This window comes from Canis aureus, chromosome 3 (genome assembly GCF_053574225.1).
Source record: "Canis aureus isolate CA01 chromosome 3, VMU_Caureus_v.1.0, whole genome shotgun sequence".
NCBI classification, from domain to species: domain Eukaryota; kingdom Metazoa; phylum Chordata; class Mammalia; order Carnivora; family Canidae; genus Canis; species Canis aureus.
Window position 1 is genome coordinate 55,349,206 of NC_135613.1, and position 18,263 is coordinate 55,367,468.

Here is an 18,263-nt window from a genome sequence, read left to right on the forward strand (position 1 = left end):
CACAGAGGCCTTCTCTATTCAAACACTGCAAGAATCGACAGGCTTGGAAGTATGAGCTCCCAGGCCCATTTTCCGGGGGGCCCCCTGGCCTCCTGCCCACGATGTCCCAGCCTGCCGAGACAGGCGAGCCGGGCTTTGTGTGGTGGCCGCTCCGGAGTCCGGCGCTCCTGGCCTGGGAGTGGCCTCAGCTCTCTGGAGGGAGCACCGGAGATCCTGGTCATCCGGAGAGCCCGAGAGAAGGTCAGAAAGGGTCTGGCCACAGCCATGGGCACCCCGACAAGCATCACATCCGCCCACTCACCTCTCTGTGAGCAAAGCACTTTGTAAGGGTGTTTATTTGATGCCTGCTTCCATTTACATCATGATTTTTAAAAACGATTTTATTTATTTTTTACTTATTTGAGGGAGAGAGAGCACCAGAGAGCACAAGCAAGGGGAGGGGCAGAGGGAGAGAGAGAAGCAGATGCCACGTTGAGCTGGGAGCCCGATGCGGGACTCGATCCCAGGACCCCAGTATCATGACCTGAGCTAAAGGCAAGGCAGATGCTTAACCCACTGAGCCACCCAGGCACCCTTAAATCATGATTTTGTTTATTTATTTTTTTAAGATTTTATTTATTCATTCATGAGAGACACACACAGAGGGAGGCAGAGACACAGGCAGAGGGAGAAGCAGGCTCCCTGCAGGGAGCCTGATGCGGGACTTGATCCCAGGATCCCGGGATCACACCCTGAACCAAAGGCAGATGCTCAACCACTGAGCCACCCAGGCATCCCTAAATCATGATTTTAAAAGCACAGAAAAAAGAAAGGAAATTCACAGTAATGAAATTAAAAAACTGCTAAGAAAGACTTTTCTAAGCAGGATGCTACAAGTATTTCTAAGTAGTTACTCAGGAGACTTTTCCCTGCTGGAACAGAGACGGTTGCATGCATGTTTTATATGATTTTTTTTTTTTTTTTGCCTTCTAATTTTCTTCTTTTCATTTCTGATTTGGAAGAAAGAAAAGTTCCAAATCACTGCAAGAGGCCTAGTCAAGCTGTAAAGCCCAGAAACTGGGGGGCAAGAGAGAGGTCGTGACCTGTAGTGCCCTTGGACATGAGCTGTGCAGGCCGCCCTGAGGAGCATGTGTCTCACGTCACAAGGAGGAAGCTAAGACTCTGTTAAAGGGAAGCGTTTTGGGGCACCTGGGTGGCTCAGTGGTTGAGCATCTCCTTTCGGCTCAGGGCATGATCCCGGGATCCTCAGATCGAGTCCCGCATCAGGCTCCCCTTAGGGAGCCTGCTTGTCCCTCTGCCTGTGGCTCTGCCTCTGTGTCTTTCGTGAATAAATATTTTTAAAAAGGGGTGGGGGGACATCTTCCAGCTTCCAAACTGCTTCCCCCACAACCCCAGAGCTGGGCTAATTGGGAGGTTCCTTTGAATTATGTTTTTACAGAAAAAGTTCCCTCCATCTCACCTCCCAAGTATTGGGTGATACTACTTTTCTTTTTAAAAAAGATTTTATTTATTTATTTCACAGAAAGAGAGACCACAAGCAAGGGGAGGGTGGGGGGAAGCAGGGTCCTGGATGAGCAGGGAGCCCGATGCGGGGCTCGATCCCAGGATCCTGAGATCATGCTCCGAGCCACAGGTCTGCAGACACTTCACCCACTGAGCCCCCCAGGGCACCTCTCACAGCAATACTTCTAAATGCAAAAATAAAATACACAGGACTACAAGGGCAATGGGTTATAGTGAAATACACTTACCCAAATATTTTCCCAAAACCCAGCTCTCACGATTACAGTTAAATGATCTACACGCTACTTTATTAATGATTATAAATCAGGACCTACCAGCGGGTCGGCGGGGGGTGGGGGTGTGGGGAGTACCTTCCTTCCGAAAATCCTGATGTGACACCAACAACAAACAGTATCGCACCATCTCCATCTCGCCAACTCGAATGTGGAGTGACACTGGCTGTGACCTCTGCTACCTGCCCACTCTGCCCAGGGGCCTGTGACACGGCGCACGATTCCAGGCAGGAGTGTGGGGCGGTGAGGGTGTGACCGAGACCTCCCCCGGCCCCGGATCCTGTTTGCAGACCCCCATGCTCGGAATGCCTTTTTTATCCCATCGCCACCTCCTGTCGTCTCTGCAGCCCAGATCAGAAGGTGCTGGACACGCAGGCAGCTTGCTGCCCGGGGTGGATGGGCAGGAGGGGTACAGCTTCGAGGGTCTCAAGCCTGGGTGAGAATCTAGCCTGGGGGCACAAGGAAGCCCCCCCTTTCCGTTTTATTCTTGGTGGTAGCATCAAAAAACAATGCCCAGTGGCTCCATCTTCTTCAATCCAGCCCCGGGTGGGGGGGGGGGGGTACCACGCACGCCCAGCATGCCCTGATGACAGTGGTTCTCAGGAGTCTGGCACCTCTGGTCCCTTCCCCTTCCCCCCAACCCCAGCCTCCCTGTGGCAAAGTGGGACACGCCTACCTTCTGGCTCCTCCACGCTGCTGGCTGCAGTGGTCGGGGGTGCCACGGGGATCTCTGCAAGGTTCCGGACGGGGAGAAGAGAAAATGAGGCAAGAAGATGTTATTTTTGACATTAGAAAAGGATGAACAGAGCACAAACTCCTCCCTAGGCCCTTCTCTCTTCCCTACTCCTCAGCCCCAGAGGAGGAGGGTCAGGGAGGCAGAGGAAGGCGGCACAGGGGCCTTGTTCTCTCTGGATGCTGTCCCTCCACCCAGCAGGGACAGGAGTGGCCCCCCTGCACGGTGTGTCGGTGTGTGTGTCATCACGGGGCTGGGCCCTTGGGGCAGCAGAGGCATTCCCCAGCCCCCCATAAGGATGCGACTGCTCCTCTCTGACCTCCGCTGGCTGGCAGGGAGGGCTCCCGTGGCAGGGGTGGCATGCCAGGGGCTGGGAGGTGCCCCACGTGTGCAGAGTGTGGGTCCGCACCCCTGGCCCAGGTTCCCACGGTCTCCCACTTTTCCCGGTAGCCGGAACATACTAAGGAAGATCCAAGGGCCCGAGAGAAGTGTGCACTTTACCGGGGTCATTGCCTTCCTACCTAGAACGGCAATTCTTTCCTATTAGCTCCTGACCCCGCCCTGTGCTCAGGAGAGGAAAAGAGGTTCAGCCAGTGTCTGGGAAAGATGCTCAGGCATCGACCAAGAGTCCCTGAGGGCTCCCCCAGCGGGGGCCACAGAGGTCTCCACGAATGCCCCAGACTCAGGCTACCAACTGGTTTGGGCTAAGATCCCCCTCAACCTCCAGACGGGATCAGCTGAGACCTGGTGGGTCGAGATGGGCCTTTGGGGCCTGGGGGCCGTGCCTGAGACCCAGCCCTCCATTCATAGTCAGCTCTTGCCCCCAGGGGAATTTATCAGCGACAAGCCACCGGTGGCTCTGTCACAGCAGCTCAGGAAGAAGCGGACCTGGGACAGGCCCTCTCGTAGCCCTCAGGGGCTGCTTGGTCCTGATGGCCAGGTCTGTGCAGCAACGGGGCTGGGCCAGGGACCACCGAGCCACAGAGCTGCCCACCCCTGGCGCCTGGGGGGCCAGCTCCGGGATGTGCACGGAGGGCCCGGCTGCCAGAGCTGTGACAACACTGGCACAAAGCAGCCCCACCCAGGGCACAAGGAAGAGCTCCCAGAAACCCCAGGGTGGAGAGCCAGGTCTTCCGATGGTCAGTGGGAATGCCTTGGCGTCTGCCAAAGGAAGGGAGAAAGCACAGAGCAGGTCGGAGAGCGGGAAATCCCGCTTCCCAAAGTTCCCGTCTCTGAACCTTGGATCACCAGCTTTCATTTCAACATCCTTCCCCTTGGGGCTTTGAAGTGGCAGTTCCAGCCACTTCTGAGCTCCCTTGGTTTTCTTATGTTTTCAGAACCCCTGATGGCTGCGCTGGGTTTCCTCACGGCTTTCTAAAAATGTTCACTTTGCAGCTTTTTGGGATAGATGGAAGAGGAAGAAGGGGTTTGGCAAACCGTGAGACTCCGACAAGTAGAGGTGGTCGCAAAAACTGCTTCAAGGTGCTCTGCCCCGGGGTGGAGACTCAGCTCAATTTCCCAGGGGCTGGGATTTGGGGTATCTGCCGTTACCCGACCCCTGTGAATGCCTTGGGTCCAAGGACTCTCCAGTGTGTCAATGCGCCCAGCTGCACGGGTCGCACGGTCTCCACCACAGCTACCCAGTCGTGTGAGTGGCTCAAAGCAGCCACAGACAGCAGGTACACAGAGGGCATGGCTGTGTCCCCATCAAGCTTTACGGACACTCCACTTTTCACTTCAATCGTTCCACGTGTCATAAACTTTGATCTTGGTTCCCATCAGGAAAAGACTATTAAATAGAAACACGGAGCCCCGCAAAAACAGGCAGTGGGTCAAAGCCCTGGGGATCAGCAAACCCCTGGTCTAGAGAAGCGGACTCCGTCCCTCAGGTCTGCCCACTTTGCTGGCATCCACTCCTCTTTTCTGCTCTCCCTGCTGGGTTGGGTCAGCCTTCCACAAGGAATCAAGAAAGCCAAGGCCAGGGGGTGGGGGTAGGTGGTGGGGTGGGGGGCCCAGTTCCCAGCCAGGCCTGACTTCCAAGCAAGGCTAAGTATCCACTCAGAACACCTGGGATGATCCTACCAGGTGTGAAATATGAAGTCCCTTCTGAGCCAGGGCCCCTGAGGGACTCCTGCCATCTCACATACTCTGTCCTCTTGTTCCAGGAACTAACGGGCTCATAGCTGGTCCAAGGGGGCCCCCCAGGACCCATGCATGGCCCTCACGGCCCTCAGGATACATGGGAGCTCAAAGTGTCAGCCCCTTCTGCTCTGGATCTGCCAGGGCATGAGGATCCTGGGGTTCCCGCCGCAGCAGCCACAGTGACCCCAGGTCCAGCTCTGCTGAGCTCCCAGCTCTTGCTTCTGCAAGAAGCCCACAGGCTTGGCGGTGTGGGGCGGGGGGTCTCCCATGGGGTTCCGCTGAGCACAGGGCCCCGGACACACAGCACCACATCAACAAGCGTTCGACCAGCTGCACATCAGCAGTCGGGGTTCATAGAAGGCTTCCCTCCCTCACAGCCCAGCTGAAGCCTGGGGAACCTCGCATGCACGTACTTATGCAGGGGGCGATGGGCGAGCGGCTCTGCTGGTAGCCCTTGGCACAGCGGTTGCAGGTGATGCCCGTCACGCCGTCCTTGCAGGGACACTGGCCAGTGGTCTGGTTGCAGGTTTTGCCAGCAGCGCCCACGGGGTGGCAATCGCAGGCTGTGGATGACACCCAACAGGAGGGTCAGAGGGTGGCAGGGAATGGCCAACCTCTCCCTGGGAATCCCTCCCTGCTTTGGGGCGCCCCATGGACCCCACCCTGGGGATGGGGAGGGGGCAGGCCCAGTCAAGCCCACACACATATTCTAGAAGCTCTGATAACTGGCCACCTGCGCACCTGGAAATGGGGCATGAAAATCAGAATGGACCACCTTGAAAGGCTCAAGGCATCCAGGAAATAGAACAGGGGGGAACCCTCCAAAGCCCCGAGAGGAGGGCCCACACTCAAGGATGTTTTCGGGAAGGCAAAGGCCACAGGCTGATCACAAGCGGAGGAATCAGAATCTCCACAGGGTAAGTCTGTGCCTCCCCAGGCCCCAGGCCTCCATCCCTACCCTCCAGGTGGGAGAAGGAACCTCCCAGGGGGCCTCACAGAAAGGGAGACGCCATATAGCGGCTGGAGCAGGCCCTACACCCTTCCTGGTTTGGAACACGCTAGAAAGCTGGGGTTGCCTGGCCTGGCATGTTGCACCCCAAGCTCCCCTCCTTGTGTTCCAAGGACGTAATCCCAGAGGACTCTGGGGAGGACATCCCCACTACTATGGGTGGATGAAAAGCTTGTAACCCTGCCCCAAATTCACGCCCAGGCCCTCAACCCCAGTGTAACGGGGTTAAGGGTGAGGCCTTGGGTGATGAGCAGGTTTAGATGACATCTTGGAAGCTGGTGCCCTCGGGATGGCACTGGCATCCATCTAAGAAGAGAAATAGAGAGATCTCTGTGCACAAGCACACAGCAAGGCCATCCCCTGCGCCAGGAAGCTGGCCTTCCCCAAACACGGGATCTGGGGTGTGCTGCTCTTGCACTTCTTAGCCTCCAGAACTGGGAGAAATACAACGCTCATCGTCTCAACCACCCAGTCCGTGGTGTTTTACTATAGCAGCCAAGATTCCCACCGACCCCCGGCTGCTCAGGTGAGAGTGACTCTACCAGCAAAGATGGGACACCCGAGGTCCCAGCCAAGTCCCGCTTCCCGGAATCTAGAGGTAGGCTCGGGGTGCAGGTGGCAGGGGGTGGGGGGGCAGGATGAGGTAGGCAGATGTGCAGCCTACCCCGTCTGTCCACTCCTCTCCCCAGGGAAGCCCGGGTGTGGGGCGTGGAGGCAGGGCGCGGGGGTGAAGAGCCGTCTGCAGGAAGCTGCTAAGTGTTTCTGCTCCAAATGGGAAGAAAACACCCCAGAAAAGAAGTGTGAGCAGAATGTCCAGGCAGCACCGCTTGGTGAAGTACGAGTCTGCTGGTGAGAACGCGGCCCCCCACAGTCAGCCCCTGGGGGACCCCCCCACCCCTGAGGGGCTGACCAGGAGAAGTCAAGAAGTCAGAAGCGGGAGGCAGAGAGGAGAGGAATGTGAGGAATTGTTAACGTTGTGTCTGGACATGTGGGAGCTTCTGGAAGCTCTCTGGGTGGGGGTCCTGTCTGTCATGGGTGCCCGGGTCAGGTTTGAGCAGGGCAGGGGTGCCACCCCGGGGATGCACCCCTGTGTGTGTGCAAGTGGTGGGGTCCTGTCAGCAGACTTCTCCTGTTGCAGGATCCACGGGGAAAAAATAGAACTGTCCCCCTCTCGTCCCTGTAAACAGCAGTACCTCATCCTGTTAGGGACGTGTCTTCTTCAATCTACCCTAAATTCAAGTTCAGTCGTGCTCAACTGCTCTCACCTTTCTTTTCCTCTTCTTTCGTTGTAAGAAAAGACCCAGCCTGCTGCAAGCTGGGGACGATGCTGTGAGGGGGAGATGTCTGGAGAAGCCCTCTAACCCTTCCCTGTGCCCTCGAATCTGGGCTTGCGGTAGTAAGGCTGCAGGGGCAGGGGAGGCGTCTCTAAGGCCACAGCCCAGGACCCCACTGTCCCAAGCACAGCAAAGGCACAGGGGCCGGGAGGATGTGGACTCCAGAGGCTCATGCCAGCCGACCTCCCGTGGCCTGCTGTGCGAGCCTGCTGGTAATGCCGAGATCCGTGCCAAGACCTCCTCCCCTCCGTGCTGACGGAACACAGCTGTGTGCCAGGAAGCTCTGGGGCCTAGTGCTTGGCGGGGAGGAGGTCACCAAAGGTTGCTCAGGCATCGAGGGGTCAGAGCCAAGTCACCCAGAGGCACAGATCACCTTTCCCAAAGCAGGAGCTGTCCAGAGCACATTCTCCGGGAGGGGCGGGGGGCTGGTGTTGCAGGAGGGCTGCACAGGCCTTGCCCGTGGCCCCTCGCAGCTGGTGACCTGTCAGCTGCCCAGGCTGGCGTGCCGCCGGGGAGGAGCCAGGCGCCAGCTGACGTCGGCAGAGCCCAGGGCTATCCTTGGGGACAGCGGGGCAGCCGGCACTTCCTACGAGCCCATCCTCTGATTAAAGCCGGGGGTGGGGGGTGCTTCGCTGCTTGGTTTCCAGTCTTTCTCCCAGGATTCTGCAAAGACTGTGAGTAATTGGCCCCTCTGCCTCATCTGGCAGAGGCCGCAGGCTGGATGTCTTTCCATGAAAAAAAAAAAAAAAAAAGGGCACCGTTCTGGGAAGAGAAGCTATTGGGGGCCTCAGAAGGGTGCTCAGGTCACCTCCAGGGCAGCGGGACTGTCACCAGAGCCCAGCATTCCTCGAGCCCAGATACCTGGGAACACCTGAGCGCATCCATGCGCTCTCATTTGCTGTCCCCTCGGGTCCCCCCCAGCAGCCTGTGGAGTCAGCACCACCACAGAAGAGACTGCGGGCTGCCCAGGAAACACCCAGAGGAAGGTGGAAGGGGCCTCATCTCTGAGGGCATCGTGGAGACTCTCAACCCCCCTCTGCACTTCTCGTTCTGCAAGGAAAAATCCCTGCTTACCTGGCTGGGCGGGCTTTCTGTTACCTGGGGGCCAAGTGTAATCCTAGCAGACTTGCATTGCTCTCATTCTCAGTGCCAAGCAAAACAGCCCCAAAGCATGGACCTTCCCCCTAAACCCTCAAGTAGGGAGAGCCCCAAGGGACAGCCTCTGCACAAAGACAGGTGAGCTTTTAGGTGTGGGGACAAGTAATGGGTGACAATCTGCAACCTAGGACGAGGCAAGCTGCTGGCAATGTCCAAGGAAGGGAGGCTGAGCCCACCAGCTATGAAGGAAACACCAGACCCTGGCCCTTAGGGTGAGAAAGCCAAAGGGATCCCTCAACCTGGAAACACACACAAATTTCCACAAACTCGTGTTCACACAGAGCTGCTTAGACCCACACGGATGCAAACACGCACAAGCTCACCTGGCAACACAGCAGGCAGGGCAGCGGAGGGGCGGGACTGCACAGGGGCATGTGTGTGTGTGGGGGGGGGATGTGGAAGTGAAGGGTGTGCAGGTCTTCCCCTGTGCAAGGGGCCTGGGGCAGAGCGCCTTCCGCCCCCGGAAGCCCATCTGGTGACTCCTGTTTCCCTGGAAGTCGGCCACTCTTTCGGAGGAGGTCAATCCTTTCAGGGCAGGTCACCCTGTCTGCACGGGGCAGGCAGCACCTGGTCATGGGAAACAATCCACCCGGGGCTTTGTCCATAAAGAGAAAGGTGAGACCAGACGGAAGCTCGGGACCCTGAGAAGGCAGCAGGATTAGGTTTCTCACGCGCGCAGCGGGCTGGAGTGCCTCCCAGCCTGCAGAGGGGAGCCCCCGTCATTCAGGGACAGCCAGCATGGGGCACACAGGCGAGGTTTCATACAGGCATCGGCAGACCCGGGTCTAGGCCCATCCTGCCAGGACTGCTGTGTGACTCTGGGTCAGTGCCTCGCTCTCTCTGGCTCACAAGTGCCTCATCTGTAAGGACAGAGGTCTGCATACTCACTAAAGTCACCTTCTGCTCACCAGTCCAATGCTTGGTCTGTGGCTTCCAGGTCCCAGGCAGCACCCCACCCCCACCCCACCCCCTCCTGCTAGAGGTCACCACAGTCCTGGCCCAGAGGACAGGGAAGGGGCTCAGGCTGCTGGTGCACCAGGCCTTCCATCCACACCCATGGGTGACCCTGCCCCAGCACTGTGGGCTGTTGGGCTGTGCTGGCATCTCCTGGTGAGAGGAGCACACAGAGAGCCCTGGCAAAGCTGACCCCAAAGGCAGACAGTCCTGACCCCAGCCACCAGTCCTAAGCACTGCCATCCAGCTCCTTTGGATGCCCTCCATCCCAGGCCCTGAAGACCCACGGCCTCCATCAGGAGGGGATGCATGTCCCAGCCCGGCCTCCTGCACTGCGGCTCCCATGGTGGCTTTGGGAAATCCATCCTGGCTCCTATCAGGAGATCTGGCTACCTCTCCTGCACACCTGACTCCGGGGGGGCCTCGGGGTTAGGCAGGACGCCCCAGGGCACATGCTCGTGGGGGAGAGGGGAGCTGGCTGGGATCCCAGGCTCCATGGGGCTGCTCCAGGCAGGAAGGGGGAGCCATCCAGCCAGTCCGGAGGCTTGGGCCTGGCCTCGCACTAGGGACTGAACTGCATCCCGAGTGGTGTCCTAACCCCCAGCACCTCAGAGTGTGACTGTATCTGGAAAGAGGATCTTTGAGGAGGTGAGGACGGTAAAAAGAGGTCACTAGGGAGGGCCCCAATCTGATATGACTGGTGCCCTTATACGGAGAGGACATGAGGATGGAGGGAGGACTACATGAGCACGCAGGGAGAAGGAGGCCACCCGCGAGCCCCAGAGAGAGGCCCCCAGAAGAAGCCAGCCCTGCCAACACCTTGGTCTCCTGCTTCCAGCCTCCAGAACTGGGGGAAATAAACATCTCCTCTTAGAGCCCTACGGCCCATGGTACCTTATTCTGCCTGCCCTAGTGCACGGACACATCTTGTGCCAAGCCCTGACTCATGTCTTCTTTCCCCAGGCCCATCGCTGGCCTCGTGGGAAGATGGACAACCAGCTCAGGTGTCCTGCTCATGCTGCCAGTGAACGGGGCTGCTCCCCAGAGCCGACCATGGAGTGGGGGAGGAGGAGGAGAGTAGGAGAGGATGGAGGAGGAAGGAGTAGGAAAGAGGAGGAAGGGGATGAGGAGAAGGAGGGTGAGGGAGGAGGAGTGATAAGGAAGGAGGAGGAGGGGGAGGAGGAGGAGGGGAGGAGGATGATGGGATAGGATAGAGGAGGAAGGAAGGAAGGAGAAGTAGGAAGGAGGAGGAAGGTGACAAGGGGGAGGAGGAAGAGTGAGATAAGAAGAGGAGGGGAGGAGCTGGAAGGGAGGACCATCAGGAGAGGGAGGAGGATCAGAGCATGCTCCATGCAGGGGAGAGCAGCACATGAGGACCAACGTCTTCAGAGAAAATCAGGTTCAGATCTGAAGGGTTCCCGTGTCTCAGAGGTGGCACGGGGAGAGGACAAATGTCAAGCACTAAGTAAGGGGTGTCTAAAAACCTGCTTCTCCTCTGCTCCCCAAGTGAAGTGAGGGGGACTGGCCACCAAGAAGGGCAACATGAAAGCTGGCCAAGGCTGCTGAGGTATTCCAGAACGGTATTGGGGGAGGTGGCTGACACAAGGTGGCAGACCCGCAGGGTGGGGCTCTGGGAGGCCAGGCAGGAGGAGCAGAGAACGTGACCCAACCTGCAAAGAACAAGAGGTCCAAGGACCCGGCATCATAAAGCTTTATGGAAGCAGCTTCTCACCACCCTTGCCATCATTTCACGTGTGTGCAGCAACATCACTTTTGTCGCTGTCCAGTTCTCTGGGTTTTATCATGCATGCAGACTCAGAGTGTGACTATATCTAGAGAGAGAGTCTTTGAGGAGGTGAGGACAGTAAAAAGAGGTCACTAGGGAGGGCCCCAATCTGATACAACTGGTGCCCTTATACAGAAAGGACATGAGGATGGAGGGAGGACCATGTGAGCACGCAGGGAGAAGGAGGCTGCATAAAGAACATTCCAACTCTCTCAGGAAGTCCCTCATGCTTCTCTGTGGCCAGCACCCCCACTCCGACTCCTGGTGGCGACGTATCCGTCCTGTCCCTCTAGCTTCGCCTTCTCAGAACATCATATCCTGGTACTGGTGTGTACAGTTCCGGACAGACGGATGGTTCATAGTCTGGGACTGGCCTCCTTTACTCAGCCAAATGCACCCGAGATGTGTCTGGGCTGCTGTGTCCATCAATAGTTTATTTATGTAAATTGCCCAGTGGTGCCCTATGGTTCACAGACTGCAAGTTTTTAGGGCAGATCTACGTTTAATTTTGCAAGAAACTGCAAAACTGTTTTCCAGACCAGCTGTGCCACTTTGACTTCCCACCAGCAGGGCGTGAGAGTTCCTCGCCAACACATGAAAATGTCTGTACTTTGCATTTTTGATGTTTTCATAGGTGTGCAATTGTATCTCGTGGTTTTAATCTGTATTCCCCAAATGACAAGTGACAGCTTCTACATGCAGCTGCCATCGGTGCATCTTTGGTAAGTACCTGTTCAGGTATTTCATCCATTCCTAACGGAGTGGTCTGTTTTCTTACTGTTGAGTTTGGAGCGTTCTTTGTGTGTTGCGAATCACGTCCCATGTCCGGTGTGTGACACAAGCATTTTCTCCCATCTGCGGCACATCTCACAGAAGGAGCACCTTACTATGTAAGCCAGATGTGTCACTCAAGCGTCTCCTCTCCTGACTGCCCGGCTGTTCGTCTCCTCTCCTGACTGCCTGCTTGTTCGTGGCTTCCAGAGCTGCTGGAATGGGAGCTGGTCCCGTCCCTTGCCTCGGCTCCCTTCCCTGCTTCCAGATGCTGGCACTGCACTTCCCTCAGCTTCTTCAAGGCTGCTGACTCCTCACATCATGGGTCTGGCCTCAAATGTTCTGTCCTCAGGGAGGTTGTGACCCCTAGCCACCTTGCAGAGCAGCTCCCTGCACCACCACATCCCCCTTCCTCACTGCCCTGTGTGCTTCCTCCGGGTGACTTCCCACCATCTACATAATCTTCTACTCACTTTTTCTCCTTTATTGACCGCTGACCTCCCTCCAGAAAGTGAGCGCCAAGGGAATGTGTCTGCCTCTGTCATCACTGTAACCGCCCCTCTCCTGCATGTAGCAGGTGCTCAATAAACAGTTGCTCAATCAGTGCTCTCATGGGGGCCAAATCCCCACCCTGGAGGGGAAGTGGGCAGGCAAGAAAGAAATCCTCTCACATCCTAGATCACTAGCAACCCCCATGGGGAACACCCCTCACTCCCAAATCCTCCATGCTCACGAGAAAGCAAGGATAACTGACGTCCGGAGGTGATGCACAAAGTGCATCTCAGCTGTCTGAGTCTTCCTCCTCCGTAGCTACATTTTCTTCTCTCCTAGCAGGTGCTAACAAGGCACCAAAGAATAAATGTTTCAAGTTGCCCTACTTCTGCTCTCCCTGCCACCTTGGGATCAAGGCGCCCAAAGCAGGAAGTGGAAGGGGAGGGGAGCGCCATAATCCCAAACTGGGTAATTTGACCCTCCGCGATCCAGTTAACCAGAGCCTTCCTGCACCTGATTTACAGCAGAAATAGAAAGGCATGCGTCCTATGAATGGCTCCCAGGGAGAGACGGAGACAAGGAGAGACAGCGTGCGTGCGTGCGTGTGCATGTGCGTGTGTGTGTGCAAACACAGGCTTGGGCCAGGCAGGTAGGGGCTGGACACCAGCACAGTAGGTTGGCACCAGAGCACCTCAGTCCTGTGCAGTGGGGCAGTGGGGACCAGCTGGGACCTTGCAGCCCCTCCCCACCCCAGGCCAGGAAGGAGCCCCTCAGAGGCTGCCAGGTCTTTCTTAGTGGCGGTTTCAGACATATTTTTTGCATGCACACAGCCTGACTCCACCTCTCCGCTCAGCGCCTCTACAAGCACCAACTGAGCACTCATCTCTGCTGTTCAACTCATTTACCATTTTTGGCTCCCTAAACACGCCGATCCTTTCTGGAGAGTGTGGAAGAGCATTAGGGCAAATCCCCAGAGCCCTGCCCCATCCTGGGGGGACTGGGGCATGGAGTCCACGCCAGAGAGTCTCTGCTCCGTGTGCGTGCTGGCAAGGGCAGGGGGCTCTGGTTATCGAACCTCCTTCTACTTGGACAAATAATCCTAACAGCTAACAGGTGTGGAGTATGTGCTGTGTGCCTGGGACCTCTTCTATATCCTCTCTACTCAACACCCCTAAGTAAAGTGCCCTCCACTAACTGGGGATGCTCAGAGATCAGGGGGCTTTTGTGCTTAAGAGCAGCCCACCCCCCAGGAAAGTCCATGTGGAAACCGTGAGAGCAGGTGACACCCAGTGGGATGAGGCCTCTGGCCAGGGAGTCGGGGATGAGACACAGCGGAGCCTGAAAGATGCTGTCTTAGGAGCAGGACACCGTGTGGGCCACACATGGGGATGGGAACTCTCTCTGCTCAGAAAGACTCTGCACTGGATTTCCTGGCCCTGCCAGCTCCTCCAAGCTCGAGGGTCACACGCGTTACTGACACAGGACATGGTCCCATTTAGTTATCAGGGACCCGTAAAATTCTGAATGTTTAAAAAGAGCACGTGGGACGTGGAAATGCAGAAGCTGGCCGGGACTCAGAGACCATAAATCTGAACACGATTTCACAGATGAGGAGACTGAGGTCCCAGGAGGGCACGTGACTTGCCTACTGCTCTTCAGGCTTTGAACCTGGAGCCAAATCCGGAGATCGGGATTTCTGACACCCCCACCCCCCAGCCGAAGTCCCCAAGGAACAGGGGAAGGAAGTGCCAACCGAGGCCACAGCTGGAGTTGGCTCTTCCATGGGAGGAGGGGGTTCATCTCCTTCCGGTTTCCTCTGTCCCCGTGAGTGCTGGGCACTCCTTGTGTCATGGTCGCTGCCCTCTAAGCTGGGACCCGTGGCAGACATGAGGGCCCTGCCCCGTGAAATGACCACCCTCTTCCCTGCACTCCTAACATAGTCGCAGACCCGAAATGGAGATGTCATATGTGGGACCCACAGAATAAAGGGCACCCCTGAGGCTTTCTGGCTTTTGTAGGCTACATGGACACCACCTTGGAGTCAGGAAGAAGGAGGGGTTACCCAGGTTCCTAGCTGTGATGTGACTAAACTCTCCAACCAGAGGGAGACAAACCATAAGAGACTCTTAACTCTAGGAGACAAACTGATGGCGGCTGGAGGGGAGGTGGGTAGGGGGATGGGGCCCCTCGCGATGGGCATGAAGGAAGGCACGAGATGCGATGAGCATCAGGTGTTCTACGCAACTGATGAATTCTCGAACTTTATATCGGAAACTTAATGATGTACCATGTGTTGAATAAATGAATTTAAGTAAAAAAATAACACTGGAATTAAAAGGAACTTTGAAATTTTTAAAAAAATAATAAAAAACCATCGAATGATCCAATCTAGCTTGCACGCATACACGTGTGTACGCGCACACACACACACACACACACACACACAATCCAGCAGTGATAACCATCCAATCCTATGCCTTCCTCTGGACACTATAACATCAGCAGGCACTAGCTAAGCTCCCAGCCTCGCCCGGCAAAATTAAATTTTTTTTTTTTTTTAAGCAATCCCCTCCCACCCAGTTATCATCAAGAGCACCTTAAAATAACATTTAAATTCATCTCTCTGCCCTCCCACTCTGTGACCATCCCCCTTTTCAACCCCAGCACAGCACCCCGCCCGGGCCTGACTCCTTATGCCCCAGGGCAAGGGTGGGACGGGGGTCTCATCAGGACTCATTCATTAAAACGGAATCTCTGAGGGTGTCCACATTTTCAGATCTCCGGGTGTTTCCAAAGTGCAGCCAAGGACTGAAATAAGAGAGACATACACAGAGGATGCCCTTTAGAGAAGGTGGAGGATTGAGGGTGAGAAAGTCGTGGAGAGGCCCACACAGTGGTCAGGGGGCTACAGGGGGATGGCCTGAGGTGCCCATTTCCTCCTCGAGCTCTAGCAGAGCTTCCAGAAGAAACAGGGGGTGACTGGGAGCCATGGGTGTGCACTGGCCAAGACGGCGAGGACCGCTGCGTGCCTCTATCCCGCCACCTGGACACCTTCTTGGTGGCCTGCATTTGGGCCACATTGACTGTGGCCTTGAAGGGGGAGGCGGTGAGTGCAGGACAACTGGTGAAAGCAAGGAGCTGTTCAGGGAGATGGGACGCAAGCAGACCCTTTGTGGGGGTGGGGGGTGGGGGGTGCTGGACAAAGTGGTTGACCTCCTAACTCTCATCGCAATTCGGTTCACGGGAGACGCCCAGAACGTCTTTATCCATCACAGATGGTTTGGGAAGATGATAAATTAATATCGCTCAAACAGAGACAGGGCTGGAATGGTCAAACAGCAGTGTCTTCTCTGCCGGCTCCAAAGAGAAAGAGCCCCCCCTCACCCACCCCCCACCCCGGAGTCCATAAAGAAGACAAATGGTAAACAAAACCGCCTATCTTTTGACAGATTCCAGGACGAGGATCGTTCACAACCCATTCTGCGGAGAAAAGGGAGAGATTCATCTCATCTGACTTTGTATAGGACGGCGGCCCACGCCATAATGAGGCCTTCCCAGTGCTGTGAAATTGCACTGAATAGGCGCAGAGTGCAGCCGCCTGTTCCCTGGGCATGTTTATTACGGCCCTTTGTGTCCACCAGCCTGGCCAGCCCCGGTTTGGGTCTAAACCAGGGGAGGGGCGAAAGAACCCAACGATTTGTTGCTATGAAACTTCCCCAATGGGGGGACTGCATAATAACGTTTGGAATCTAATGCCCTTTGCTCTAAGCAGTTCTTGTCTGGGCGCACCCCTGCTCCAAAGGGAGCCAGCCAATCACCAGCAGGACCTGGGTGGCCTCAGGCCCCTGCCTGGGGATCCTCCCAGGCCCTGGGAAGTCAAGGGTAAAGAGGACCCCAGTGGCCATTCCCAAGTACCCTCAGGTCACCTGCAGTCTTGAGTCAGGAATTGCCTCTGCCAGTTGCCCCAGCTCCCCAGTGAAATGCCTCGGAAAACAGAGCAAAGAAGTGCACAATCGGAGGCTACAAGGGAGCTCCCCGAGGTTAGCCCCATGAGGCTGGGGTGGCTGCACGCCTCCAGGACTTCAGAGGCCTCTGATTGCAACCCACTCAGATGGGCAGACTCCGTGGAGGTGGTGGGGACAGAGAGACTCCTGTCTGAAGACCTCAAGGGTACACAGCCCTCTGCTGACATCTGACCTCCTGCAGCTAGTCCCCACTCCCACCCTCACCTGCCCCCCAAGATCTCAGGGTCTCCATTTGCTGGGAAATGTCCCCTAGAGTTCCAACATGCCCTGAGGAGTTGACACCAGAAAAAAGAGAGCAGAAGGGAACGATCTAGAACTTCTGAGAGATGCTTTTCTTTTTTTTTTGAGAGATGCTTTTCTGCACCAAAGAAACGGCAGGACCTTTTAGGTCATATTCTTCTTGCTCATCAACCAGAGAATAGATCAGTCAGGTAGTGTTTTTCCTTACCAATCAGGATGCAGGGGCCGCCACATAGTGTTTTTCTCACCAATTAGGAAGCAGGACCCGCCAAGTAGTGTTTTTCCTCACCAATCAGGTGTCAGGATCCTTGAAGCGTTCTCTTTCCATGCCAGGCAGGAGGTACCTGGTCCCACTACCCCCCTGCCACATTTCCCTGGTAGGACTATACAGACGTCCTTCCGAGCAGAATCTGTCCTCACAGCTCTCTCTTCCTTGGGCTCTTCTCTCAGGGTCCCACCAAGGCTGGGGACAGCTGCTGCCCAAAGCTCGGAGGGAAGACAGAGCCACCAAGGCCAGCCAGTGTTGGAAATAGTAAGATGGAACCACACCCTTGTCTGCCCGCACCTGTCCCTCCTGGAAACCAGCAAAGGAAGCTGGGTGTCTCCACGCCACTTAAGCAGAGTGGCAGGGCCCCCAGAAGGGTAGTCTGCAGGTTCCCAGGGCCCCGAGGCTTCTTGACATCTCACCCTGAGCCATGAGAGGCCACATGTGGCTCTTGCGCTTCCTTGCAGCAACAGAGGAGAGGGAGGTGTGACGAATGGCAAGATGACCAAGTCCCTGCTCCCTCCTGCCTCTCTAGGGGACATGCCTTTCCTGCTCTTATGGTACGTGACTGACTACTGCCCTTCCACGCCCAGCTGAGATCCTCTCAACTGTGGGGACAGAGCCTCCCACCTGAGTGGCCCCTGCTGATTAAAATTCCCTTGCCAAATCCCCAAGAAAGCTACGTGCAACCAGTTGTTTACAAGACTTTGACTTTGGTTTCTTCTGTAAAAGGGCTGGATACCTTCCAAGTACGGTCTCTGAAAACCCAGAGCCCTCTCTCTCCCTGGTCAAGCTCCTGCTCACACCTTCCTGCCACTTGTAGGTGTTTCTGGGTCCTGTCGCCCAAGGCCACCTTCTCGGTTGGTCCCTGCTCAACATCTCCTGGGGGAAGTCTCACCTTGATTAGCAGGTTTGGGATGTAAACTTCTCTTGACAACCACCAGAGGCAGCCTTAAGTCCACAGATCTGGGAAGACAGCTTTCCTGTGTCTCGGGAGCCACTTGATTCATCCCTGTTCATGTGGAACCTAAGTGATTCCTCCCGGAGAAGACAGGCTGGGAACCTGTTTTATGAACCTGTTTTATTTTGGAGAAAAGTATCCTCTCCACCAGCAGGGCTGGCTTCACGGGCCTGATGCTCAGAACGGCAGGTTCCAGGTCAAGGCTTTCCTGCTGCCATTTAAAAATTCTCAGCAGTTCCCATCAAGAAGCCCCTCGTGTTTTCATCTTGTGTGTTTTCATTTTGAACTGAGGCCCACAAGTCCCATAAGTGGTCCTGCGTGCAAGTGCCAGATGTCTGGCAGATTTGTGGAGAAAAAGATACTCTGGCTTCATCCAAAAGCTAGGCAGTGGCCACAGAGGGGTTTCTGGACTACAGCTGCTCATCTGAGCCTAAGCCTGACAAGGGTTGGGTCTTGCCCAGGTCAGGATCTACACGGGTCCGAATTCAGATCATGCTGGATGGTGGCCCAAGAGCCTTGGAGATAAATATCTTCTTGGGAAGCCATGCTCACAGCAAGCCCCTGGCTCTAAGCCCCAAGTTGTAGGCCCAGACAGCC

The 18,263-nt window shown here is 56.1% G+C and overlaps 1 protein-coding gene across 1 annotated transcript in view; it reads right to left on the reverse strand.

The window, feature by feature from the left end:
• NTN1 (netrin 1) overlaps positions 1 to 18,263 on the reverse strand; it is a 171,236-nt gene that overhangs the window by 43,128 nt on the left and 109,845 nt on the right. The window contains exons 4-5 of the mRNA XM_077892661.1: positions 5,085 to 5,234; positions 2,473 to 2,526 (exon numbers count right to left, since the gene is read on the reverse strand). Coding sequence (XP_077748787.1) covers positions 2,473 to 2,526; positions 5,085 to 5,234 — 204 coding nt within the window. The remainder of the gene's footprint in view (positions 1 to 2,472; positions 2,527 to 5,084; positions 5,235 to 18,263) is intronic.